At 41.0% G+C, this 26,989-nt stretch overlaps 1 protein-coding gene across 4 annotated transcripts in view; it reads right to left on the bottom strand.

The window, feature by feature from the left end:
- Positions 1–26,989, bottom strand: part of LOC308472230 (uncharacterized protein) — an 84,638-nt gene that overhangs the window by 41,779 nt on the left and 15,870 nt on the right. For 3 of the 4 annotated variants that reach the window (XM_080996883.1, XM_080996884.1, XM_080996885.1), the window contains exons 7-15: positions 23,851–23,973; positions 22,231–22,307; positions 20,365–20,582; positions 17,835–18,000; positions 16,406–16,612; positions 15,698–15,859; positions 5,467–5,547; positions 3,407–3,569; positions 177–251 (exon numbers count right to left, since the gene is read on the bottom strand). In XM_080996883.1, coding sequence (XP_080853009.1) covers positions 177–251; positions 3,407–3,569; positions 5,467–5,547; positions 15,698–15,859; positions 16,406–16,612; positions 17,835–18,000; positions 20,365–20,582; positions 22,231–22,307; positions 23,851–23,973 — 1,272 coding nt within the window. The remainder of the gene's footprint in view (positions 1–176; positions 252–3,406; positions 3,570–5,466; positions 5,548–15,697; positions 15,860–16,405; positions 16,613–17,834; positions 18,001–20,364; positions 20,583–22,230; positions 22,308–23,850; positions 23,974–26,989) is intronic. The other variant, XM_080996886.1, reaches the window with a different exon arrangement.

Here is a 26,989-nt window from a genome sequence, read left to right as displayed (position 1 = left end):
GGACACTTCTTGTAGCAGCCTTTTTGGACCAATTACCGGTAATGTAACGTGATGATCTTATCACAATCCTGACAGTTCTCAAAAATAAGCAGTATATAAAAAAAGGTTATATTTAAACTAAAAAAACATTTTTACATATTGTAGAGAAAAGTAAGATTAGAAAAAAGCGTACTTACTGGATCTGTATAAGCAGTCATTTCATAATAAACCAAATTCTGTACTGATGTATGGAGAAATAGAATTCGTCCATCCTTTAATAATAATAGTAATTTATTATTTGTACCCAGCCCATCTGACTGGGTTGCCCTAACCACTCTGGGCAGCTTCTAACATATATATAAAACATAACAAAACATTAAGCCTTATACAGGGTTTCCTCTACAGGGCTGCCTTCAGATGTCTTCTAAACATAGCTGTCAACTTTTCACTTTTCTCGCGAGGAATCCTATTCGGAATAAGGGAATTTCCCTTAAAAAAGGGAAAACGTTGACAGCTATGCTTCAAAAGGTTATATAGTTACTCATCTCCTTGACATCTTATGGGAAGGTCTTACACAAGATGGGCACCAGTACCGAGAAGGCCCTGTGCCTGGTTCCCTGTAGCTTCACTTCTCGCAGTGAGGGAACAAACAGAAGACCCTCGGTGCTGGATCTCGGTGTCCAGGCTGAACGATGGCTCATTAGGTTCAATGAGATGAAAAATCTGACACACATACATACACTATCCATCAACACCCACACCTACAAACACCCACAGCTTTCCCCCAGAATGCCATAATATTAGAGTGTGCCTATAAAGTCAAAGACATGGAGATCCCAGGACATTACTTATTGCTCTGTTCTAATAAATAAATAAAGACTGGACAGCTTCCATGAGACTTGAATACAGTGGTACCTCGGGTTACATACGCTTCAGGTTACAGACTCCGCTAACCCAGAAATAGTACCTCAGGTTAAGAATTTTGCTTCAGGATGAGAACAGAAATCGTGCTCCGGCGGCATGGCAGCAGCAGGAGACCCCATTAGCTAAAGTGGTGCTTTAGGTTAAGAACAGTTTCAGGTTAAGAACGGACCTCTGGAACAAATTAAGTACTTAACCCGAGGTACCACTGTATTTTGCAGGGTGGTGCAGTGGGAAGGAGGAGGATGGGTGAATTACTGGCCTCCTATTCTCATTGATGACCGAGGCATGGAAATCTATGTACACTTAAGCTTGTAAAGTAAAAGAGAGATGGAAAATAATCTCATTGAGACCTATGCTGATCCTCTCCCCCAGGCGCAGCTTCACATGCAGGGGGTGGGGAGGGCACTGTGTGAATTATGCTCTGAGATATTTTTTCCCATAATCTGTCCACTATCAAATTTCTAAATTTCTTAACTATCAGGCAGATTTTTAGAGCACAGTGACAGGTTGCCAGTAAGATAATTGCAATTACTGTACTTTCTGTACTCAACCTGTTTCATTTTAACTATTAGATCTACAAACTAACAAAGTTTCAGGTGCTAAATCACTCCATAATGAAACAAGTTATACAAGGTTTTTTAATGCTTTGTTGCAAACTGCTGTAGCATTCATGTTTCGGACTTCAGGGTCAGCAATCTGTGAAATTGTTCTTGAACATATGTGTTATGTAGCCAAACAGCTAGAGATGCATTTTGTGTGGAAGTCTGGTTTTCATGTGAGAGTATAACAGAAGCATACAAGTAATCTTACTTTTCAAAATGCTGACTATAACTGACTGTTTCTTACTGGGTTTTACACAACATCTCTTGACTGTTTTCTGAGGTTGTGGTTTGTTTTTTTAATGTTTTCATAATTTACCACGACAAATTATTATTATTATTATTGCCGATAAAAGAATACCAAAACCACAAATATCATTATTAATGCTTATTTGGCTTGAAAGGATCAACCCACAAGCTGTGAAATACACCCTAATGAATATAAATATATAAAATGAATACAAGCTCATCACCATCCATTAGAAGCACAGACTTGAGTAACTAAATGAAAAGCTTGCCTTAGCTATACCCTAGCTATATCCTAGTGTCAGAACCAGCAGTGAAGGGTGGACTCAAATCTTGGACTTCTTAAAAGCTAACCTGGAATCCTGTTCCAGGAATTGTTGCTCCTCTGCTGAGCTTAAGGAATGTCCAGGGCCCAGATAACTTTATTTTCTCCCTTCATTTCCCCTCACTGTGATTGGTTCTCTCCCACCCCCACCCCCTTGCTACTACATCCACTTCCCATTCAAAGCACACCAAGTCATCTACGGGAATGCAGTTTACAGACTTTTGCTCATCCTTCACGCTCATTCCTCTTCTTGACCCTGCAAACTTCCGCTGAGGTTCCCTAATCCCCTAATCTCCCTTCCTATCCTGATGGATCAGACCAACGGGCTATGTAGCCCAATATCCTGTTCCTCACAGGGGCCAATCACATTAAATTCTGTCCTTGTTCAGCTTCCCGGTGTCCTTGTTTTATCTTCTTGACTTAGAAACCTTAGCCCACCTCCTTACACTGGAAAGGACTATTTCAGTACACTGATTCCCGCCAGAATGGAGGCCCATTCGCAACATGAAAAGAGCGCAACCCACAATGGCGCGTCTGTGCACATGCGGGTTGCGATTCGCCACTTCTGCACACGCACGTGACGTCATTTTGCACTTCTGCACATGCGCGAGCGGTGAAACCCGGAAGCAACCCTTTCCCGGGTTTCGCCGCGGGACATAACCTGAAAGAATGTAACATGAAGCGTACATAACATGAGGTATGACTGTATAGCTCAGGGAGCAGAACACACACCTCAGACCCTAGCATCTAAAATGTAAGGGATCCTAAAAAGGACCTCTGGAGACCTATCAGGAAAAGACCTCTGGCTCTGACACTGGAAAGACACTGCCTGCCGGAGTAGGGAAAAGAGTGGGATGAATGACCAACAATAATGTAAGGATCCTTTGTATCAAATGCATAATCTGTTAATTTGAGGGTTTTAAGTTTCATATGACTACATTTGGATGTTATCTTAATAAGCTTTTCTGGGTGTCTCTGTACCCACTCTGCATTTCTAAAAGCCTGCCCTATTTCCCCTGCCCACGCACACCTCTGTCCTCAGGCAGTTCCTCAAGGAAGAAGTTGGGAAATCCCCCATAGCAGAACACTGCATAAAGCAGATTAAAATGGTTAACATATTCTGGAGGGTGCTAGTTTATTTAACACTAGTCCATAAGAAGCTGGATTAGCCTATGGACATACCTTAAGCACCAAATTTGTAAATATTTGTCAATTCAGCATTTGCCTTTCCAACCCCTATGAAGCATGCAAATGTATACATACTAACCGTTACTGGCAAGTACAAATCTAGTTCATTAAATTAATTTTATGCATATATCATCTGGCTTTTTACCTGCATGCCAAGAACCAGAAATTCCTGGTTATCTGCAAACACCACTCCTTCATCTATCAAGTAGCACAATGGTGAAGACAAGCTGCAGAGGCATTCGCATTTCACTGAAGTCCTGAAATTTCTTTTTCGAGTATGTTGAAAATGTTCATTCTTCTGAATACAGCTAGGAAGACATATTGAAGCAACTTCAAAGGTGGGAGCACATACTGGATGCAATATGAGTGACATGGGCACAAGAGACCAGTGTTACATGAATTTTGGCCAGTAAAGTTGCTGCACCAAACATAATGCCAGTGGGTGCAGAGTACCCAGGGGTACAATGCTACCTGTGAAGCCCCTGCCCCTCAGCACCCAGAAATCTTCTGTATCCTTTCCTGCCTCTCATTTTGCCAGTTGCGGGAGGGGGCAGGTAGAGAGAATCAGTATTTGTTTTTCCTTCCACTCTGGGAATCTGCTGGAGGAAGTTGGTCCTCTTCCTCATCTCTGAGAGGTCTGTTGGCTTGTTTGCTGCCACCTTCTCTCTGGATGTCTGTTAATTCACTTGCTTCCTCCCTCTCTGGGGTCTTTTTTAGGGGGGCAGCTTCCTTCTCCATCTTCTTTTGGGGGGGCATCTGTGTAGTTTCTTTCTTTTCTTTTCTTTTCTTTCCTTTCCCTCCCAGCCTGTCTGCATCCCTTCCAGCACCCAAGAAGCACACATAGTATGAGCAAGCGGGGTTACTGCCAACAATTTGCTATTGGCAAAGCCTCCCGAAACAGCAATTTTGTGGTGTTGCCCACATCTCCCCCTCTCCCTCTCCTTTTAAAAATCCCATGTGTGCCCATGGGCCTCAAAAAGCTGGGGCCCCATGTTCAGTAAATGGAATGTCACAGAAAACTATATCTGCAGAAAGAACCCTTTTTCATATAATTTTTGCTTTTTAATAATTTAAATATTTATTAATTAATTACATTTGAATCCCACCTGTCAGGGAACTGCCATCGGCTCAGGGGTGAGAGGGGAAAAGCCGGGTGGATTACAGAGAGCCCCCAAAGATTGTGGGAAGCAGCACCTCCTCAGCAGAGGAGAGTAACCATGCCTCCAGTGGAGAGGAGCTTCAGGGCTCAGAGGAGGCAAGGCGGTGCCAGGACACCTTGCCTGGGCAAAGCGGGGAGGAGAGAGGTCCTCCGTTACCCACGCCCTCCCTGCGCAGTAGGCTTCCACGCCGAGAGGGGAGGTGCAGACTGGGCGTCAAGAAACTACTCTGCTGGGGAAGGTTTAAGGACCGCCCACTCTCAGATTCTGCCAGTGAATGAGCGAGCCACAGAATAGTGGCACTCTGCATGGTGAAGGGTTTTTGGCACCAAAAACAAGGCTTTACAGCCGACCAGGGAGGCATTTGCCTGATTGCTCTCGAGTAACCCCCTGATATCCTTACATCACCCTTCCTCCCAAAGAAGCCCAGGACAGTAAACATCAACATGTTAAAACAATAATAATATTGTTATGTGTTTTTTCTTTCTCCTTTTGGGTGTGTGTATGATACACGCATTATAGCCTTATCAACACACCAATCTAAAATGGTGACTTGTTCAAAACAATTTTTTCCCTGTTGCTCATCTGAAATTTCATCAAAATGCAAATGTCATTTCTTCCATAGGCAGCGTTTATGACTCAGTCAGACCTCTATAGGTCTGCTTGAAGTCCATGCCCACTAATGAAGTGAATAATTCATTCTGACACCCCAGGCTGCCAGGACAGAGGATTCTGTTGTCATGTAAGAAATATTCAGCATGTAAAATCTCTTGAATACAAGCATCATCTTATCTGTAAACCCTTTTTATAATTCTGTTCGCATTCAGCACTCCCTGTTGACTAGGGATCACATATGGTGCTCTAGACATGTGGAATGAAATTACTTCAAAACTATTCCTGAAGAAATTAACTGGATTAATACACTCTACCAATGCAACCAAAGAGGGCTTGAACAGACAAAAATATTTAATGAACTGAAGCCTACACCAGATGAAAAAGCAGTTCAACAACAATTAGAAAGACTACCGAACAGATTAAGGAAACTTACGAGGCAAAGGGATGTTTCCTATACAAGTGTTGTTGTAGCTCTCCTATAGTCCATACTGCTGCTCTACATGCCGGATTAGTCCTAGAATCAAAGCACATTTCAGGTGTTAAAACCTCCCACAACATTCTGAACTTACATAAATCACTACTGTAATGTTAAACTGAGATCATGCAAGAGTTTTTCTGACCTTCAAGAAATCTTCCTCAGTTTTATCATAGAGATAAAGGCACCTGAGCAAGGAGTAGGAAGCTTTGGGGGCTCCAGGCATCCCCCACACTAACAAAAAGTTAGAGTTATCTGGAAAGGGAAACCTCATCATGAGGGACTTGCATTTGGGGAATGCTATCCCCTCCCCACAGAAGTGATCCACAAAGATAAGGCCTTCTTTAACAATGACTTGAGGTCCCTTGCAGAGAACAGGTGGGAAGAGCTGAACCCCTCCTGCGCCTCTTCATCGCCTGAAAGCTTACTTTCTTCCTTTTTGGAGGGCAGGGGGGAAACCAAGACTGCCACGCTGTCCTCATGCTTACAGGGTGAAAGCTCACGGTCACCTTCCCTATTGGAGGTTCTTTTGCAAGCAGCAAGATGAACACTACTTAGATGCAGCGGCAGCACAGCCACATGACCACTGCATCTCAGGAGAGGTTGGCCAAACCTCTGAGAAGGAAGCCAAGCCAGAGTTCCACTCAACTTCCACTGGAAACTACCAACATTTATTTATTGCTGTTCAAATGGGCACGTCCTAGGATTGCTGGCTGAGCAAGTAATTTGGCTTCACACTCTCCCAGAATAAACAGCACATCCTCTATTAAAAATGACAGTGGCATTTACAATATTAGATTAGAAACAGTTTAGGATCTAGTTAGTCAAACCTCAAAGCAATATAACCTCTCAAATCCTTGCATATTACACCACAAATCACAGTTACATAAGGTAACTGAAAATCAATAGGGTTAATAGAACAGAATTTCATTATTAAATCCCCAGTGGCATAAGAGGCTAAAAATTCACCTTTAGGGCAGTTTGGACAACTTTTAGGGTAGTTTATATAAGCAAGGAGCCATTAGATTTAGCTCATTGCTAGTTATTAAGGAAGAAACATTTGAACATTAGCTACAAAAGGGAAGAGTGCCTCTGTCTCAACAAACCATAATACTTTTACTATCTATACCCACCCATCTGACTGGGCTGTCCCAGGCTGCTTCCAATATACATAAAAACATAATACAACATTAAACATTAAAAAGAAAACTTCCCTATACAGTGCTGCCTTGTCAAATGTTTTCTAAAGGTTGTATAGTGGTTCAGGGGTTGCATAACTCCACACCCTCCAACATTTCTCTGATGAAAAAAGGGACATCCTAAGGAAAAGTGGGACATTCTGGGATCAAATAAGAAATATGGATGACTTCTTTAAATCCGGGATTGCCCCTGGAAAATAGGCACACTTGGCATGTCTGGTATTCTGTACTACAAGCTCCACAGTACTTTGCTTAGTGCTTTGTACACAGCCTAAGGCGATGAGGGCCAAATTCAATGAGATTGTTGCATTAGTAGAAGGCAGCACAAAGATTCTTGATAGTGCAATGAGAACGTCCTCCTCGGCCCACATGATTCCCAGATCTGCTCAGGAGGATTTGGGGATCCCCACAGCAGATTTAAGGAGGGAGGGGGGAGAAGGTTCTGTTTTGCAAGGAAAATCCTTGCACCAATGGAACCTTTGCCATAGCACTACATCAAATACAACTCTGAGTTCATTAAATTTTCATCTGCTTAATTTCACCACGCAGCCTCTCCCTTTGAGCCAAATTACCCGCTTAAAAAAAAATAATTGTATTCAGTGTTAATGCTTTCGGCAGATTTGTTCCTTAGTACGTACAAAGTCCTCAATAGTAATCTTCAACGCATCAATAACAATGGGTGTAACTTAATTAAGCAATAACCCCATTTTCTCAAGGCGTTAAGGGATGTGACTATTAGAATGGCTCATCATGAGTTCAAGCATTATGTTTGTCACATGTTAATTTGCAATTACGCATTATCCCACTGAATGTGTAAAACGAAACACGGATTCATTACCAAACAATAGGAACAAACTGGGACATAATAAGTCTGTCATTCTTGCTATATTTAAAACAAATGGCATTAACTCACTTTCATAATAGAGAAGTCATATCATCTACTTTTATACAAAAATCTTCTGAGTGATATTTTCAGTATTTTTAAAACCAAATTCAAAGTACCTAAACACTTTGCTGTGTTTAGGTAATTTAGAGCTGTGCTGCATTTAGGTAATTTAGAACCCACTGCTCATTAAATTCTCACAGCAAGGCACAACATAAAAACATAATAAAATGAAACAACAATAAATAAAAAATCAAGCTGCAACAGCAATAAATCAAACTTACTTTACAGCACCATGAGAGTGACAAAACATCTCCACTCAACTAACCAAATGCCTGAGTAGAGGAAAATATTTCTACAAGGGTTTTTAATGTCCACCCAATCTCAAATACTGGGCTAGGCAGTTGAGCAAACACCTACTATAGATCCTATGCCATATAGGACTTTACATGTCAATGCAACACACTGAGCTTGGTAGCTAACTGACAGTCAGTGCAGTTCTCCAGAACTGGTGTTATGTTTGTGGGTAGCCACCAACTTTGCTGTTGCTTTCTGTACCTGCTGCAACTCACAATCCAAGCCCACAGGCAGACCTATATAAAGCACATTGCAGAGATCCAGCTGTGAAGCTACCAGGGCATGGACCACTGTGACTAAGCTAGACTGACAGCTAGATTGGTAACTGGGAGTGGCTGCCAAGACCATATAACACCGGTCCTGAAAGACCTACATTGGCTCCCAGTACATTTCCGAGCACAATTCAAAGTGTTGGTGATGACCTTTAAAGCCCTAAGCGGCCTCGGCTCAGTATACCCAAAGGAGCGTCTGCACCCCTATCGTTCAGCCCAGACGCTGAGGTCCAGCGCCGAGGGCCTTCTGGCGGTTCCCTCACTGCGAGAAGTGAGGTTACAGGGAACCATGCAGAAGGCCTTCTCGGTAGTGGCGCCCACCCTGTGGAATACCCTCCCATCAGATGTCAAGGAAATAAACAACTATCTGATTTTTAGAAGACATCTGAAGGCAGCCCTGTTTAGGGAAGTTTTTCATGTTTGATGTTTTATCATGTTTTTAATATTCTGTTGGGAGCCGCCCAGAGTGGCTGGGGAAACCCAGCCAAATGGGCGGGGTATGTATGTATGTATGTATAAATAAATAAATAAATAAATAAATAAATAAATAAATTACTACTACTACTACTACTACTACTACTACTATTACTACTACTGTCCCTGGCCCAGGAATGCAGCTGGTGTTGGTAAAAGGCAGTCTTTGCCATGGAGCTGACTTGTGCCTTGGATGGAAAAGGTCCTTCTGATTCAGCAGAAGGAGGTTGCTGGCAGAGGAGATGAGAAGGTGGTTTCTCCTGTTTACCCCAGTAGCACCCATCACCATCTCCCACAATATTCTGGAGGGTTCCCCAACTCCCAGGACCAGAGTCAGTGGATGGTGGTGCTGGGGGCTTCATGGTAACACAGAATTGGCAAAATTCACCTTCCCATCCAAACTATTGTTAGTCCTTGATTGTTATCATTTGCACAGGAGCTTACAAAATGTTGCAGAAGAGAAGCAATTCATAAATCAGGTATACTGAGTGCTACATATATTTATAATTTTGTGTTTTATGAGGATCATTTGAGTATTATTATTAATGTATTATACTTTTTCTTTAGTTTTTTTCTGTTCGATATATTGGGGTTGTTTTATTCTCTTTTGTTTAGTTTGAATTTTATGGTACATTAAGTTGAAAACCTTTAATAAAATTGATTTTTAAAAGGAAAGAAACCAGGTATGCTGGAAATCCAGAAGATGAAAATTTAGATGCTCTCTAGATTCTGTGGGTCCTCTGCGATTACTGTATGCGATCAACCATAATCAAGACAATGAAACCACTGTAGCTATTTTAGTATGTCCATTCATTCAGATCTTATTCCTAAATATGCTGAAAGGAAAAAGTATGCACAGGCCTTCATACTGCCAAGCAGTACTGAAAAACATTATTCTTCGGTTTGTATGTTCTCATGTATATACCCTTGCTGAGACTGATTTGTAGAAAGGATGATGATTTTTTTAAAAAATGCTGCCAAACCTCAGCAGCTAGATAGCTGATTGAAAGATTTTTCATCTGCTAGATAGTTCTGATGTAATTGAAAGAACTCTCTTAATTAAAACAAGCTGAAAAGGTTCACAACTCCCAAGAAGACGTGTTATAAAACTTCCTGGCTTCACCCAGCCCTTTCCACATTGAGTCACATGAGGAATCCTTGCACATCAGCAGAGGGTTTGGGCATCATCCTCTAAGGTGCGTGGTCCATTGAGCATTTCCAGTGACCCATTTAAACTGTTTCACAGAACGCAAACAACTTTCTCCTCCAGCTGCTCATTACAGAACATGAATACTAGCGTGCAAGCTTGTACATGTTTGTCTGCTGTTATCAGTCTGTTCATTGAGGAATCCCTTATGAGTTTCCATGTTTCAAAAGCACTAACCTAGCAAGTTCAGCTCAGTACGTGATAGCTTTATCCAGTTTACTTTAATGGATAACTTTACTTATGAAGCCACGGAGAAGCTGAAACTGACCAGAACAAAGGCAAAAACAAGATACCAATTTTCAAGGCTTCAAGAAAGAGGGATGATTAATTCTAAAGACAAGCCTCTCTGTCTTCTGCTCAAAGGGGGTAAGCTGGCAGGTTCATCATTCTTGGAATTGAAATGAACACACCCCATTATGGCTGGTTACGGAACATATCTAAGTGTCCCACTTTATCAGGATCAATCATGATTCTATCTCTGTTAAATAACTCTTGCCCTGCCTTACCATATTTTGCCTTTTGGAGAGATTTTGGGGCAGCCTATATACAAAAAATGTTAGTGTGCACAGCGGTGCACTGGTTTCCATTTCACACCCACAACAAATGTTGCTGAATGTGAAATGCAACTATTCTATAAATAGAACTGTGAGTTTGAACATTCTAAAATTCAAGAAAAACTGAGACCACAAAAGTCTGAAAAGTGGGGTATGGATGTAAAAAAATAGTAATAAAAAATACTGGAAACCACTATGGTTAGATTCTAACTAACCCTGCTTCAAAAGTTAACACCAGACAGGCTATTGCAGAGGAAATGCATTCATCATAAATCAGGCTTTAATTTTGTTTTCATCTGGGGTTTTCTCCCTGCATCATGTTCCATTTGGGGGACTGCTCAGCCATTCTTTTCCTATAAGCCACTTCAGGAATGCTCCCCACACCTTTGGCCAGGAAAATCTGAGCAGGAGGTGATACCCACCATTTTCCAGGAATAAGCTCCATTTTGACCACAGCTGAGAGTCCCTGAACTGCCTCAGTGTTCTACCATTGTCTTTCACTGAAGATACAATGGCAAAACATAGAATTTACCAAATTCTGCAAAGCCCAGATATATTTCCACTGCACTTTTAAACATATTTGAACTAATATGACAGGCGTGCATCTGCTCAGCAATACTTTAAAGAGCAACATGTGCAAGGACAAGCAGCTGCACCTAAGAGCATAAGGAGAGCCCTCTATATCTGGCCAGTGGGCCATCCAGTCCGACATCCTCTCCTCACAGTGGCCAGCCAGGTGCCTGTGGGAAACACACAGGCAGGACCTGAGGACAACAGGACTCTCCCCACCTGTGGTTTCCAGCATTTGGTATTCAGAAGCATAATGCCTCAAACTGTGGAGGAAGAACATAGCAAAAGTCACTGATAGCTCTGTCCTCCATGAGGGTGTCTAATCATGTTTTAAAGTCATCGAAGTTGGTCGCCTTTCGTGCGAGCAAGTTCCATAATTTAACTATGCCACTTTCCTGAATCTTCAGCTTCATTGGATGTCCGTGAATTCTAGTGTCACGAGGAGAAAAACTTTTCTCTATCCATGTTCTCAATTCCATGCATGATGTTATATACACTGGTACCATGTTGCCTCTTACTCGTCTTTTCTCTAAACTGAAACTTCTCAAAGCTTTCCTCACAGGGGCGTTGCTTCATTCCCTTGATCATTTTGGTTGCCCTTTTCTGAACCTTCTTCCAACTCTACAAAATCCCTTTTTAACGTTATGTGACCAGAACTGTACACAGTATTCTAAAATGTAGATTTGTATAACAACGTTGTTATATTGGCACAGGTTTATTTTTCATTCCTTTTCTAAGGGTTCTTTGCATGGAAATTTGCCCTTTTCACAGCTGCTGGGTTGACATCATTCTTGAGCTATCTACGGCGACCCCAAGGTCTCATTCCTGGTCAGTCACAACCAGTTTAGGTCCTATGAGTGAATATGTGAAACTAAGACCTTTTTGCCTTGATATAAGGACAGAGGAGTATAATGGAGGCACAATGATACTGAGACGTTGGGAATTTACGGCAAAGGAAGGATTTGGCAACAATTAAACAACATAGACTCAAATGCAATAATAATTAAGGAAATTGTTTTGTTTACTGTTCACTTGCCACAAATACATTACACTGGTTGTGGTGTGTGTGATCTACTTTTCCAAAGTTTCATTTCCAATTCTTACTGATCCATTTTAGAGCCATAATACAGATTGCCATGTTTTAAAAATGCACACCTCTATCATTAAAACAACAGGTGCATATTTATTATTTTGCACATTGTACTTCCTTTATTTAGAAGAGCAGTTTCAGGGACACATGGAGAACAGCACAGAAGACCCTGAAGGAGAAGTGGTGGAAAAGGACCAGGTACTTCTTCATGGTGTCCTATAGGCAGCAGGTGGGGGTTGTATCTTTTTTTTGTTAACATGGTATGTATTTAATTAATTTCAGGTTATTGTTATATTGTTTAAACAAGTAATCAGAGTGGCTTTCATATCCAGAAGTAAAAATATAGAAACCAAGAATACACACACATCCTACACAGCAACCAGCATAAAACAATATGTTAAAGCAGTACAAATCAAATATTTAAAAGCTATTGACATGTAACTAAGATGGGGACAGAGGAAAACTTCACCCTGGGGACAGATTCCTTAAATTGTTTACCATCTTTAAAAAGGTCCTGACTTTGATGTCTACAAATCAAATACCATTAAAAATGTGCCTCAAATACAGTGGTGCCCCGCAAGACGAATGCCTCGCAAGACGGAAAACTCGCTAGACGAAAGGGTTTTCCGTTTTTTGAGCTGCTTCGCAAGACGAATTTCCCTATGGGCTTGCTTCGCAAGACGAAAAACGAAAACGTCTTGCAAGTTTGTTTCCTTTTTCTTAACACCGTTAATACAGTTGCGACTTGACTTCGAGGAGCAACTCATAGAACGCGGTGTGGTAGCCTTTTTTGAGGTTTTTGAAGACTTTTGTGATTTTTGAAGCTTTTCCAAAACTTCTTTTAAACTTTTAAAACTTTTTTTGGGGTTTTTGGATTTTGGGTTGGGGTGTTTGGAATTCAAGGACTTGGTGTTGGGGAGGGGTTTGCAAGAATCTGGAAGCTTGTGTGTTTTTTTCCTGCAGTTTTATGATTTTCTGTGACCATTGAGCCACTCTGCTGTTTTTTTTAAAAAATTTCTGGATTTGAATTTCTGTGTGGTGGGTGGCTGGGGGAACAGGTGGGGAGGGGTTTGCAAGAATCTGGAAGCTTGTGTGGTTTTTTTCTGAATTTTTATGATTTTCTGTGACCATTGGGCCACTCTGCTGTTTTTTTAAAAAAATCTGGATTTGAATTTCTGTGTGGTGAGTGGCTGGGGGAACAGTTGAGGAGGGGGTTCTTCAGCAAGAAGCAAAGAGTGGAAGAGGAACCTTCTTTGAGTTGTCCCCCAGAGTCTTAGAAAATGTACTGTACACTTTGTTGATTTTTAAATGTTTTTCTGTCATGTTTAGAAACTTAATTTATTGTTCCTTCAATTTTTGAAATGCTCTTTACAGTATGTGTGACTTTAAAGAGCACTTAATAAACTCTTGTTGTACCAAATTTGGCTTTGTTTGGACTTTTTTTGACCATAGGAACGCATTAATTGAATTTCAATGCATTCCTATGGGATTTCGTGCTTCGCAAGACGAAAAATTCGCTAGACGAAAAAACTCGCGGAACGAATTAATTTCGTCTTGCAAGGCACCACTGTAGGTCAATATGGACAAGTAATGTAGTATTTTTATGTAATGTTCACTTCACTGCCTCTTTGCCTCAGAATGAACATTAAAAATATAATTTCATTTTTCTATACTTTTTAACTTGCAGCAACACATACTAACTGACCAATCAACTGTTTTCAATATTACGGTGAGAATGCAAGTTTATCTTACTCATCAGCAAATTTATTTTTGGCTTCTATTAAAAACCTTCAGCACCTAATAACAGTAAAATCTTCAGATGCTTCAAAAATCCCCAATGTAACTTGCTAACATCACCCAATAGAGGGGGAAAAACTCTCTAGAGAGTTAATCCAAACTAATTCTTTGGAATTAAGGGTGGATGATTACTATCAATCACCAGGGCTCATGTTTAAGCCAAAAATGCTACAATTCACTGAGCACATTGTGTGAGACAATGCCATTTTGGCAAGAGCTGAAAGGGCACAACAAAAGGTTTTACAGAGGGAACTGGAGCAAACTTCAATGGCTGGATGAGTGTGGTTGAGAAGCACAAGCTAGAGGTGGCTTGTAAACTGGAACAGTAAATTCAGCCCACACCTTTTGAATTAGGCTTTGCCAAGTTGGTTGTATTTCTGCAGTTGAAGTACAGAAGGGGCCTATATACACATATTCTTGGCCTCAAATTATAAATGACCTGTTCTTTAACCTACTCTATTCAACTTGTTTATTTAAAATATTTAAATATTGAATTTCCTTGGCGCAAAGCAGTTTATGTAAAGGTACCACAACATAAAACCACAATAAAATAAGACTAGCATACTTTTTACAGCAAACAAGAAATTTAAAATAATTCAGCAGCAGCAAAACAATAATTTAGTCAAGCCCACATTCAGTCAGCCTCCAGGACTCCAGCCTCACCTCCAGGTGAGGTTTAATGTTGAACTGTTGCCATTTGTTCATCAGCTGTTTTTTTAGGCTGTTAGGAATGTTCTATGTACGTGTTAAACATATGAGATTGTTAAGTTACTGCTTTATTGCTATACGTAGCTCACCCTGTGACCATTGGGTGGAGGGTGCATAACAAATATGCTAAATAAATAAGTAAATAAGTAACCACATGGAAAAAGAGGGATTCACAGCTGCTTTGAAAGTTCATAAAGAGCAGTGGCTAGTGAAATGATTCTCTGCGGAAAGCTACCCATGAGGGATGTGAGTCAATCAAAGAGGGAGATGAAAGCTTGTAACAGGTAAGAAGTGGCACTGAATCTATGCCACTGTTACTCTGTCCGCAACCACATGGTTGTATGGTGCTTGACTGAACTGCCCTCTGCTACTGTACCCCACTGTACTGACTGTACTGTACTGACGCCTGCTTCTTGGGAGAAAAGCAATGACAAACCTAGACAGCATCTTAAAAAGCAGAGACATCACCTTGCCAACAAAGGTCTGTATAGTTAAAGCTATGGTTTTCCCAGTAGTGATGTATGGAAGTGAGAAGGCTGATCACTGAAGAATTGATGCTTTTGAATTATGGTGCTGGAGGAGACTCTTGAGAGTCCCATGGACTGCAAGAAGATCAAACCTATCCATTCTGAAGGAAATCAGCCCTGAGTGCTCACTGGAAGGACAGATCGTGAAGCTGAGGCTCCAATACTTTGGCCACCTCATGAGAAGAGAAGACTCCTTGGAAAAGACCCTGATGTTGGGAAAGATGGAAGGCACAAGGAGAAGAAGACGACAGAGGACGAGATGGTTGGACAGTGTTGTTGAAGCTACCAGTATGAGTTTGACCAAACTGCGTGAGGCAGTGGAAGACAGGAGTGCCTGGAGTGCTCTGGTCCATGGCGTCACGAAGAGCTGGACACGACTAAACGACTAAACAACAACAACAAGCATAAAATGCAGTTGCTGCAGAAGCGATAAAAGATGTTATTTTTTCCTCTGTATTCATCACCTGCTGAACAAATTGTGAACCACACTTGAGTAAGAGTTGGATTGATGCAGTAATTGGAATGGCAAGCAAAACAGTTTGCATGATTACCTTACTGTGTAGACCCATATTTCTGAAGGTGTCAGGAGAAAGAAAACAGTTCCACTGGCTCGGTTGTAGGTAAAACTTAGAACTGGCTGGATCAGAGGAGGATAAGGAGGTGGCAGAACTGTGCATAATGTTTCCCCGTCTTGAAGTGAGAATATTCTTAAACTTTGGAAAGAAAACAGAGAGCAAACAGTATTTTTATTTTTAAAAAAACTATAGGTCAACTATTATATACATCAGTGTTTCCCAAACTTGGGTCTTCAGCTGTTTTGGGACTACATCCTATCATCCCTACCACTGGTCTTGCTAGCTAAGGATGATGGGACTTGTAGTCCAAAAATAGCTAGAGACCCAAGTTTGGGAAACACTGGTATACACTTTAAAAAGAACTCTTTTACATTGCCATAAAAGGGCCCCATATATGCAGTCGTCTTTATTTAGGAAACTGCTTTCAGTTTTAGATACTAGCATAAGGATATTATGGCTACAGTCCAATACACACTTACCAGGAAATAAGTCCTCCTGAACTCAGTGGGACTTATTTCTGAGTAGATCTGTATGGAATGATTCTGAACCATTTGCTGCAGAGTTATATCATCCAGATAATGATATATTTATTTTGGGAAGGATCACAATGTATTCACACTGGAAACAGTAAGAATTTGTTTTTTAAGAAATCTGTTTTACAGAAATCCCAACATTTCAACATACCTGTTGTCAGCACCCATAGCAACCACCCTGCTGGACTTCTCATGTGAACTACAGACGTAGAGTTTAGTTATCGGACTGTTGAAACGAGTCCAAAAGGTAGTAAATGAATTCAGATCATATATATGAAGATTGTGGGGAGAACAGCAGTACAGAAAATTATCATCCACTGTGCCAATCCAACGTATTCCTTCTTTGAATGGTGATATGCTGGATATAAAAGAATGGTATTATAGGCCAGATGTGAGCTGAAGAAAAGTGCTGGGAGCTGGAGTTAGGAGTAGATCAGCCATAAAACACCTGGTGTCACTGAAGTTAACTCTTCATTCAAAGAAACCAAAACAGTGCAGGCCTAGTGACCACAGCAACTCTTCCCACTAGGTCTTGCTCCAGTGAGGCAGTTGTGAGGACTGAAGGTACCTGCCTTCCCACTGCTCTCTAAGGTTCCTCCCCAGGATCCTTCCCCAGCAGCCTAAGGCTCTGTTGTCTTGTCTCTCTTTGCTCTGCCTTCTTCATTTCTCTGCATGTTCTGAGGGACCAGGGGGAGGGAAGCTGGTTGCAGCAGGAGGGGGGAGATTCTCTGGCTTCTTCAGCAGCCTGCCTCTACTCAGCCTCTGCTTCTGTCTCTAATTCTGGACTGCTCTCTGACACAGCCTCTTCCTGCTTACTAAACCCTGTTGCCTCTTTAGCTTCCAATATCTCTTCCTCCCTGTCTGCTCCCTCTGACCACTCATTGTCTTTCCACCACCAATCCCCTGTCTCTGAGCCTTCTTCCCTTGGGGGTTCCCCAGCTAGTGCCTCCCATCACTCCTCTGCACTCAGCTAGTCCATGGTTGAAATTCATGACATGACACTCTTGGAAGCACATCAAAGTCATTAAAATTGTCCTCATCATCCACATTATGTGCAAATACTGATGCTAAGTCAATGAGGTCAACATCATTAGTCAGTTTAGCACATTTGTCAAACAGCAAGCAAAAAGAAGGAACTTTGTAACAATAGGTAATTACTGTTTGTGTCATATGCAAATATAACAGAAAAATGCTACTATAAGCAATATATAACACCAGCCCCTACAAAAGCCATTTAAAAGTCATTATAATTAGAGAATTTGTTGAACGATTTATAGTGAATTGTACAAAGTGATGCAATATCTTTAACAATCAATATATTCAGGGGGGAGCATTTTAAAACAAATTCATAGCATAATCCTATACATGTTTACTCAGACATCAGTTCCAGTGAGTTCAATGGAGCTTATTCCCAAGTAAGTGTACATAGGATTACAACATTAGTATTTTAGAAGCTATATGAAATGCTAGTCAACCTCTTGGTGTGTAAAATGTATGAACTGGATGCAAAGGTACCCTTCCACCTCCAGATATAAACCCATATATTTATAAATTAGGGAGTACTACCTTGTTTAAACTACCTGTAAAAAATGTCCATTGTATCAAATGACCAGAGTTTGACTGATCCATCTAGAGATCCAGAGATAAATAAAGAGGAAGAGTTTGGGTGCAGCAGCAGCTTTGTGACAGTTTTTGAATGACCTTGAAATGTGTGCAGCAAGGAGCCTTGGTCACTCCAAGATTTTACTGGGTAAAAAGAATAACAGGAAAACACGAAATTAGGAAAGCTGTAACAACTCAGTTATGATTACAGAGTTGGATCCACAGGTTTTGTTATTGAAATCAGTGTTTGAAATTGGGTATGTCAACCCCTTCCTTTTATGATGGCTTCTTTAGTGCAGTTTTAGGATGTTAGAGAGGGTGTGGTATGCTTTCCACTTCTGTGCAAGGAAACTCACCTGGATCGCTCTATCATGTCACTATTTGCTTGGCTAAGGAGGACACTCCAGTCTCCAGCTTTGCACTGTTCTGTCAAGATCTATCCTATGTTTAGTGCTTGAATTACAAGGGGAAAGAGGGGATCTGACTTGCTTCCTTACTTTTTATGACAGCTCCATAAACTACTTTTTTAGAAGGCTGTGGATGGTTTGGCTGAAAGTGTGAGGAGTTAGGAGTGGGATTTTGGGATTTAAGTAGCTTGGGTTTTGAGAAGTGCAGAGAAAGGGATTTGGTAGAAACTCCTTCTGTACATTGTACAAAGACTTGGATTCAACTCTATATCTGCAAATTACTCTCCAGTAGTTTTAACAAACACAATGTAAGGTCATAAAATTCTAAAACTGAAAGAGACCTGAGTGACATCTAGTCTGGCTTTATCATTGCAATATCTTTCTTGGATCTAAGCCATAGCCCCAAATAATTCTATCTGCAAACATCCAGTTTTAAATTCTACTGATAACAATCTCCAAATCTGAAGTCCCAGTTAGAGAATGCTGCAGGAGGTCTATATCTCATATAAGTAGTAGATAGTTCTAAAATCCAACAGACAAATCTGGTCTGCTTATAAATCCATTACTGATTTGGTACTAAGTATTCCTCTAAAGGGGACGTGGGTGGCGCTGTGGGTAAAACCTCAGTGCCTAGGACTTGCCGATCGTATGGTCGGCGGTTCGAATCCCTGCGGCGGGGTGAGCTTCCGTCGTTCGGTCCCAGCTCCTGCCCACCTAGCAGTTTGAAAGCACTCTTAAGTGCAAGTAGATAAATAGGGACCGCTTTATAGCAGGAAGGTAAACGGCGTTTCCGTGTGCTGCGCTGGTGCTGGCTCACCAGCTGCAGCTTCGTCACGCTGGCCACGTGGCCCGGAAGTGGCTTCGGACAGCGCCGGCTCACGGCCTCTAGAGCGGGATGAGCACGCAACCCTAGAGTCGGACACGACTGGCCCCTACGGGCAGGGGTACCTTTATTCCTCTAAAGAGTTAACAGTTAGCTTGTGACTCGTGAACTCCAAAATTCTTGTCTTAATTTTTTTTGTGGGGGGCGCGGAATCTATACTTCCATAACTGATCTCTTCATGACTGCATCAAAACTGAGAACTTGGACTAAATAGAAATGTTTTATCCCACCAAATTATAAATTTCACTGTTAGCAGAGTAGTCACAGCAGCAAGAAAGCAGTTTTCCTGGACTGGTAAGTGTGACCATAGTGTCTTCTGGCTCCATGAGCAATAGAATCAGAGCCAATTCAGGGCCTATTTACCTTTCTAAGAGTGCATCTAGTCTAGTTATTTTTGTACGATCTACCATTGGTAATTCCATGCGGAGATAGTGCAGGCTACATTGCACCTTGTGATCTATCATCCACTGTCCCCATTAAGTTTCCGGCTTTCTTGTGTGGAAGCTTGTATTCCATTAAATGCTTCCTTATTTCTTGCTGCTGCTTTAGCACTTAACAAACTTTTCATTGGTAACTTGTGGTTTTATATTTATTGGCAGCCATCCTGAGCACTTTGAAGGAAAGGCAGGATGTGGATGGTTTAAATGATGTATAAAATAATACATGAAATGTATTAATTTGGTTGAAGGAGTGCCTCCTGTACTAGTAAAACATGCATTGTTATTGTCAGAGGTCCTTTTGGGGTCTCTTCTGACAAAAACTTCATTATGCAGTGATGTGGTAAGCAGCCTGCTCTGTGGTGGCAGCCCATCTGCCAAGGTTGGTCCCAACTGAAAACTTATGGATTTGCCCAGGGTTCTGCTGGTTATAAGTTTCATAGCTTCAGACTGGAAGGATGAAGTCTGCCCTGCTGTTATAAAGAATATTTTTTAACCATGGTATTTTAGTTGCTGTCATTTAAGTACTGCATTGTATTTCACTGCTGAGGTTTAATTTTATGAATTTACTGCACGTACCCCCCAAAAAATCAGTGGTGATAAAGGGCAAGATAAAAATATTTTAAATAAGTACTCCTACAAATTTCACATTTAAATTAACAGTAATTGGAGACTGTTGATTTAAACCCTTTTTCTTAACAGCAATAAAATGTGCCATAAAATAAGGAGATAAGTATGAAGATGACATTGGATTATTTGCAGCCTCTCTGGGACAACTTACTTTCATTGCCTTTGCAGGAAGTAACCAAAACGTTAACGTCAGATGAGTAGACACAAGAGGTAATTTCGGTTGTATGTGCATTTGGTATCTCGAATAGCATTTTCCCATTGATGTTGTAGCAGGTGAAATGGCATTCAGAAAAGCAGTAGTATCTTTGCATAAGGACATCAAAATCCATATTTGTGCACCACCTTTTCCCCATGTGTGGATATTCTCTACTGCATTAAATATATATACACACATAAATAAAACATAGCAATGTGGAAATACTGTGGGAATTATTTGAATCTGATAAAAACAGAAAATCTGCTAGAACCAGATGTTTTATATGAACTGTCACTACTGAGCAAGAAATATATGGCTGGATCCAATGTGTGACTTCTACAAATGGAAGGGCTGCTTCTGTTTGTGGAAAGGACACCGAGATCCAATGGTGGAAGGAAAGAAGCAATTCACACAAATTCTCCTTTTTAGCTGCAGGAGCCAGGGTCACTTCCTCAACCCTCCAGCACAGTTTTTCAAGCATCACCAGGGGCTACAGAGGGAAGAAGGAATCAGCAAAAACCACCTCCTCCCTTCCTCCATCCAGCTGGAGCATCACATGAACCAAGATCTGCTCATGAAAACTCTGGACCCAAGACGTGGATGTAACCACACACTGCTAAACATATTGCATACTATTATTTATTTATCAATAGGCCCAGAAAGGTTCACAACAATAAAAATATAAAACAATATTTTATAATCGAAATCAAATATAATACAAACAATATCTCCAACAGAACAATAAAAAATCAGCATTAAATTGTTCATCATTCTATAAAAGTCTGGCAGCAAAATATCACCTAACACTTCACATCTCTGCCCAAAGCCTGCCAAAAGATATGCTCAATGGAGCTTATCCTTGGCAAGCATATAGGATTTCAGTCTAAGTAAACATTTTCATTCTATTTGCAAAGCTGTGAGCTAAAATAGAATTTGTGTAAACTTTTTTTGGGGGGGCGGGAAACTGTTCTTAACCTGAGACACCACTTTAGCTAATGGGGCCTCCCGGTGCGGCTGCGCCATCAGAGCATGATTTCTGTTCTCATCCTGAAGCAAAGTTCTTAACCCGAGGTACTATTTTCTGGGTTAGCAGAGTCTGTAACCTGAAGCGTTTGTAACCTGAAGCGTCTGTAACCCGAGGTACCAGTGTGTGTGTGTGTGTGTGTGTTTGTTTGTGTGTATATATATGTGTGTGTGTGTGTGTGTGTGTGTAATATTTCATTATACAGGTTAAGAACTTTGCTTCAGGATGAGAACAGAAATTGTGCTCCGGCGGCACAGAAGCAGCAGGAGGCCCCATTAGGTAAAGTGGTTAAGAACGGACCTCTGGAACGAATTAAGTTCTTAACCCGAGGTACCACTGTATATATATTATCTATGTGTCTCTTCCTCTCCTCATTCACTTAGTTCCATTTCCTCTCTTAAGCTGTTGCCCATCTCCCCTGCTCTCAGTTCCTCAACATTATTATGGTTATGATGAGGCTACTGGGAAAGGGGTGTTGCTCCCTCATATATATTCTAAACAATGTTTGCATATATGCAAACCTCAGGTTACTCTGAATCTGCTGACACCTCTTTGCTTGTGTGTGAGTGATGATATTTTGGCTGCAGCTCCATGAGCACCAGAAAGCTTGAATCACAAATGGAAAGGGTGATACTTTTCTCATAGTTGTACTTCCACATATTTGTATATTCCAACTCACATACGGTACATGAATTGTGATGGATTGCATCAAAGAAATAAGGTACACATATACAGGCATCTGGGTCTGGGCTCTTTAGTCTAAATGCTCATTCCAAAATTCAAACAAACTCATGTACCTGGGGAAGAGGCCATAATTGCACATTGGATAGATGTTAGATTCTTCTGAGATCCTCTTTTCTTTAAACTTCCAAATCTAAAATAGAAAATATTATAAACTTAGTTGAAAAGCTTAAATAGCATCAGTTGGAAATTTAGAAGTTTAAGACCTCATTCCTATGGACACTTATTTGGAACGCTGTGAGATTTATCTCCAAGTAAATATGCGTATGATAGAGCTGTGTTGAAATCTTTTTGGCAAGGGATTTACATTTCAGAAAGTGTGCTATTTTATTTTTTATTAGAAAGGACACTGCTAGAACCAGACGGAAGAAATCCTCATGTTCTTTTAAAATAGCAATATGTATTATATAATTAATGAACCCCCCCCCAAAAAAAAATCTATTCTCCAAATCTTTTATTAGCAGGCAAAGTATTCATCAGAGAGCTGCAATGATAATTTTACAGGTTTCTGTACCAAACAAGCATTAAAAGATTTTTCTTCTTCTTCAACTGAATCCACCTAATTCAGTAATTCAGTAGTAAAAGAATAATAAAGATGTGGATCAGAAATCAATATTAATTAGTTCAATAGTTTTTGCATGATCTGCCATCCACCAAGTGACATAATAGAAGTGTCCATGGAATAATAATGAATATACACATAACTGATAAAATCTGGATTCCAGTGAGTGATTCACAAAATAAGAGGCCTCATATATCCTGATTTTCCTGATCAGCACCCCTAAACATGCAGCTTCCAAGTTACATTAATTTGGTGTCATGCCTTCAAACTTAACACAGGAAAACATAATTCTAGTGTTCATGCACCTATAGAATGTCCACTCTGCTGAAGACTGACTGGCAACAATGCTTTCAGCACACCTCTTTACGGAATTGATGCGATTAACCAGCTTCCAAGATGCCTTCTGTCTAAAATGTTACAAGGATTGTTTCGTTTATGTCTGAAAGTATCCAGTGTTGTAAGCTGCCATGGAATCATGAACTTGACTATTCAAATAATAAACAAACCAACAAACAAAAAAGCAGGGTTTGCCAAACTTATTGGGCCTGCAGGCAGATTTGGAAAACACCATGGGCACACACCACAAAACAGCATTTCTATGGCTGAGTCTGGCTAGTTACAAAACAGGTACCATGCGGGGAGAAGGCTAGCCTCTCTCTCCTCTTTTGCCCAGGTCATTTTTTAATTTTACTACCCGCTTTGTCCAGGCCTCTGTATTGTTTTTACAACCCTTCAGAAGGGAGCTGTTTCCAGAGGAATAACTGTGAGGGGTGAAAGACTCTGTGTTGGACATCAGAGGATGGCTATCTCTACTTGTCTTGCCCCTCCATACAGCCCTAAAAGCCTTCAGAAGGGAACAGCTGCCAGAAGAGCAACTGTTGCTTAATATATGTTTTGACTTGATCTATTAGTAATGTGTATGTTTATTTAAATGTTTAGGTCAAATGAACTGTTAATTTCTGGCGATTTGTTTGTGTGTGTTATGTTGCATTGTTATTATATGGCTTACTATGTATTGTTGTTGTAGTTTGATTGTTTTTTTGGTGAACTCACTGTGAGCACAGATTTATTTGTGGGAAAATGTGGCTTATAAATGAAATGGCAATGGCCATACCTTTACTCCCATAATTCCTCCGCCGATGAGTTCATCTCTCACTGGGTTGAATGATAGAAAGGTTAACCGTCCAAAACCTGGATTTTCTACTGAACAAGTCTCATTATAATCCTTGTTGTAAACCTTAAAAAAACAAATACTGATGTCAAAGATCTTGTATTTTACAACATTTCAAATTACATCTAAAGTTAACTCTTTTTAATGTGCACATACTTTCCTTGTCAGTAAAAATAAAGTGGGTTCTAAATTATTATTATTATTATTATTATTATTATTATTATTATTATTTCTGCATTATAATTTAATATTATTACTATTACTGCATTATAATTTAGTATTATTACTATTTCTGCATTATTATTTCCATGGCCAGTTTAATTTGTATCCAAAATTTATTTGCGTTTTCATGCTTTCACCATAAATGAGGGCGGAAACCCCTTTCAGTATTAGATTCACGTTTTATGGAACTTTTTTGTTGTCATGTATCATCTGGTTATTACTATAAAAGAATTTTCTTCTATACTAGTTGTCAGGGAACTGCCATCGGAGCTGGAAGTGGAGGGGAGGCTCCAAAGGGATGGCGGAGAGGGTCCCAGTAGGGAGAGTAGGAGGAGACTTGGCGTCAAGGAACTTTTGTGCTGGAAAAAGTTTAAGAAACGCCCACTGACGGATTCTGCCAGCGACTGAGACAGTCACGATGCTGGAGGCTGTTCAGTCAGAAAGGGTTAACCAGGTAACCTAGCCAGGAGTGGCGGCAACTTACGCACGAGCAACCCCTAAACCCATTACACTAGTGTACAATGAAAAAATTATGACTCCCTGTCCAGATATACTCCAAAATATCAAACATTATCAAGAATCCTAAATCTTTCCCTCCGTTTATAATACATATATACTTTTAACCTGTTTCTTCTCACAACCCAAAAGAAAGCAACATTCTGCATAGTTCTGAGACAATATGTCTCCTGATACATATATACTGTATTTTTCTGTCTATAAGACGTCCTCATGTATTTTTGGGGACTCCAATTTAAGAAAATGGGGGAAGATCTATCCATGTATAAGATGCCCCCAAATTTTGGACATTATTTTTTAGGGAAAAAACCTAGTCTTATACACAGAAAAATATGGTATTTTCAAACTCTGAATTTTGAACATCCTCCTCCACTATAGTTTGGCTTGCTGTGACAAGCAAACCAGATTGATGAGCTCAGATATGGGAGAGTCGACAAAAAATGCTATCTGGATTACCAAAGTAATAAGCAGTGTTGAAGATTCTAGCATCTTGCAAGTGGAAACAGGGACCCTCTTGTGTACCTTTCTCATTCCTATCCTCACAGAAGCATCCTCTTTAAAGGCTTTTTATTATTATTATTTGATATCCCGCTTTATCACTACCCGAAGGAGTCTCAAAGCGGCTAACATTCTCCTTTCCTTTCCTTCCCCACAACAAAAACTCTGTGAGGTGAGTGGGGCTGAGAGACTTCAGAGAAGTGTGACTGGCCCAAGGTCACCCAGCAGCTGCATGTGGAGGAACGGAGACGCAAACCCGGTTCACCAGATTACGAGTCTACCGCTCTTAACCACTACACCACACTGGCTCTCATTTTGTGACTGCTGTATGCTTGTATTCATTACCTTTGCAACAGTGTCTCTGAACTGAATGAAAAAGCAAATGGGATGCCCGTGTTTTCGGTTACAGAGCAAAACTGCCACTGCAGTCCTAAGCATCCTCACTCAAGAGTAGTGCCCGCTGATTCAGTAAAGCTTAAAGGTAAAAGGTAAAGGTACCCCTGACCATTAGGTCCAGTCGTGGACGACTCTGGAGTTGTGCGCTCATCTCGCTCTATAAGCCGAGGGAGCTGCCATTTGTCTGCAGACAGCTTCTGGGTCATGTGGCCAGTATGACTAAGCCTTACCTGCTAGTAATGTGCTAAGGGAGGTGTGGGAAACCTTTGGTCTGCCAGACGTTGTGGAACTAAAAGGGACATTCCATAGGAGGAGCAGGCGCAGGTTGGGGCACAGAGAGACTTATACCTATTCCAAACCCTGTTCAGCTTGGTCATGTGACTCAGGGCCCACGCCTCAAAGCTTGGTCCCCTACACTTGGAATTAGCCCTTGCCAAAAGCTCCTGAATGGAGTTTGGAATGGGATAGTTTATGTGAGTTATGCTAGCCTAAATTACACTGGCTTCCTATAATTAGGATTGCTCTATAAATGTTTAGAAGGCACCCACAAAATCTCCACAAACAGGCAAAGGGGAGGAAAGGGGGGGTGGGTGCACAAGCGGAGACAGCAGATTACCAGGTACAGCTACTAAAAAACTGGAGTTTCAGGTAAATAGGGGCAGCTCAAGCAGACAACAGTTTTCATATGTCACATGCAAAGGCATGCAACTGAGCTCCGACACTGCTTTTAAAAGTGAAATGTGGCTTTGAAAGTGAATAATTTAAAGCTGAGATGTTGCACATGGAAATGGAGCACTTAACCCTTTCCACACCCTGTTTCTCCACTCAGAACTCCCTTCTCCCCAAGCTGTTTTGAACTTTAAAATGATGATGATGATGATGACGATGATGATGAAGATGATGATGATTATTTATACCCCGCCCATCTGGCTGGGCTTCCCAGCCACTCTTGGCAGCTTCCAACAAAATATTAAAATACAGTAATCCATCAAACATTAAAAGCTGCCCTAAACAGGGCTGCATTTAGATGTCTTCTAAAAGCCTGGTAGTTGTTGTTCTCTTTGACATCTGATGGGAGGGCATTCCACAGGGTAGGTGCCACCACCAAGAAGGCCCTCTGCCTGGTTCCCTGTAACTTGGCTTCTCGCAGTGAGGGAACCGCCAGAAGGCCCTCAGAGCTGGACCTCAGTGTCCAGGTAGAATGATGGGGGTGGAGACGCTCCTTCAGGTATACTGGACCGAGGCCATTTAGGGCTTTTAAGGTCAGCACCAACACTTTGAATTGTGCTCGGAAACATACTGGGAGCCAATGTAGGTCTTCCAAGACCGGTGTTAAATGGTCTTGGCGGCCGCTCCCAGTCCCTCTAGATGGTCCAGAAGGATGTTATGGTTGATGGTGTCAAAAGCCGCAGAGAGATCCAGCAGAACTAGGAAACAGCTCTCACCTTTG

This window comes from Podarcis pityusensis, assembly GCF_964106645.2.
Source record: "Podarcis pityusensis genome assembly, chromosome: 2".
NCBI classification, from domain to species: domain Eukaryota; kingdom Metazoa; phylum Chordata; class Lepidosauria; order Squamata; family Lacertidae; genus Podarcis; species Podarcis pityusensis.
This window is presented reverse-complemented; position numbering and strand designations above follow the sequence as displayed.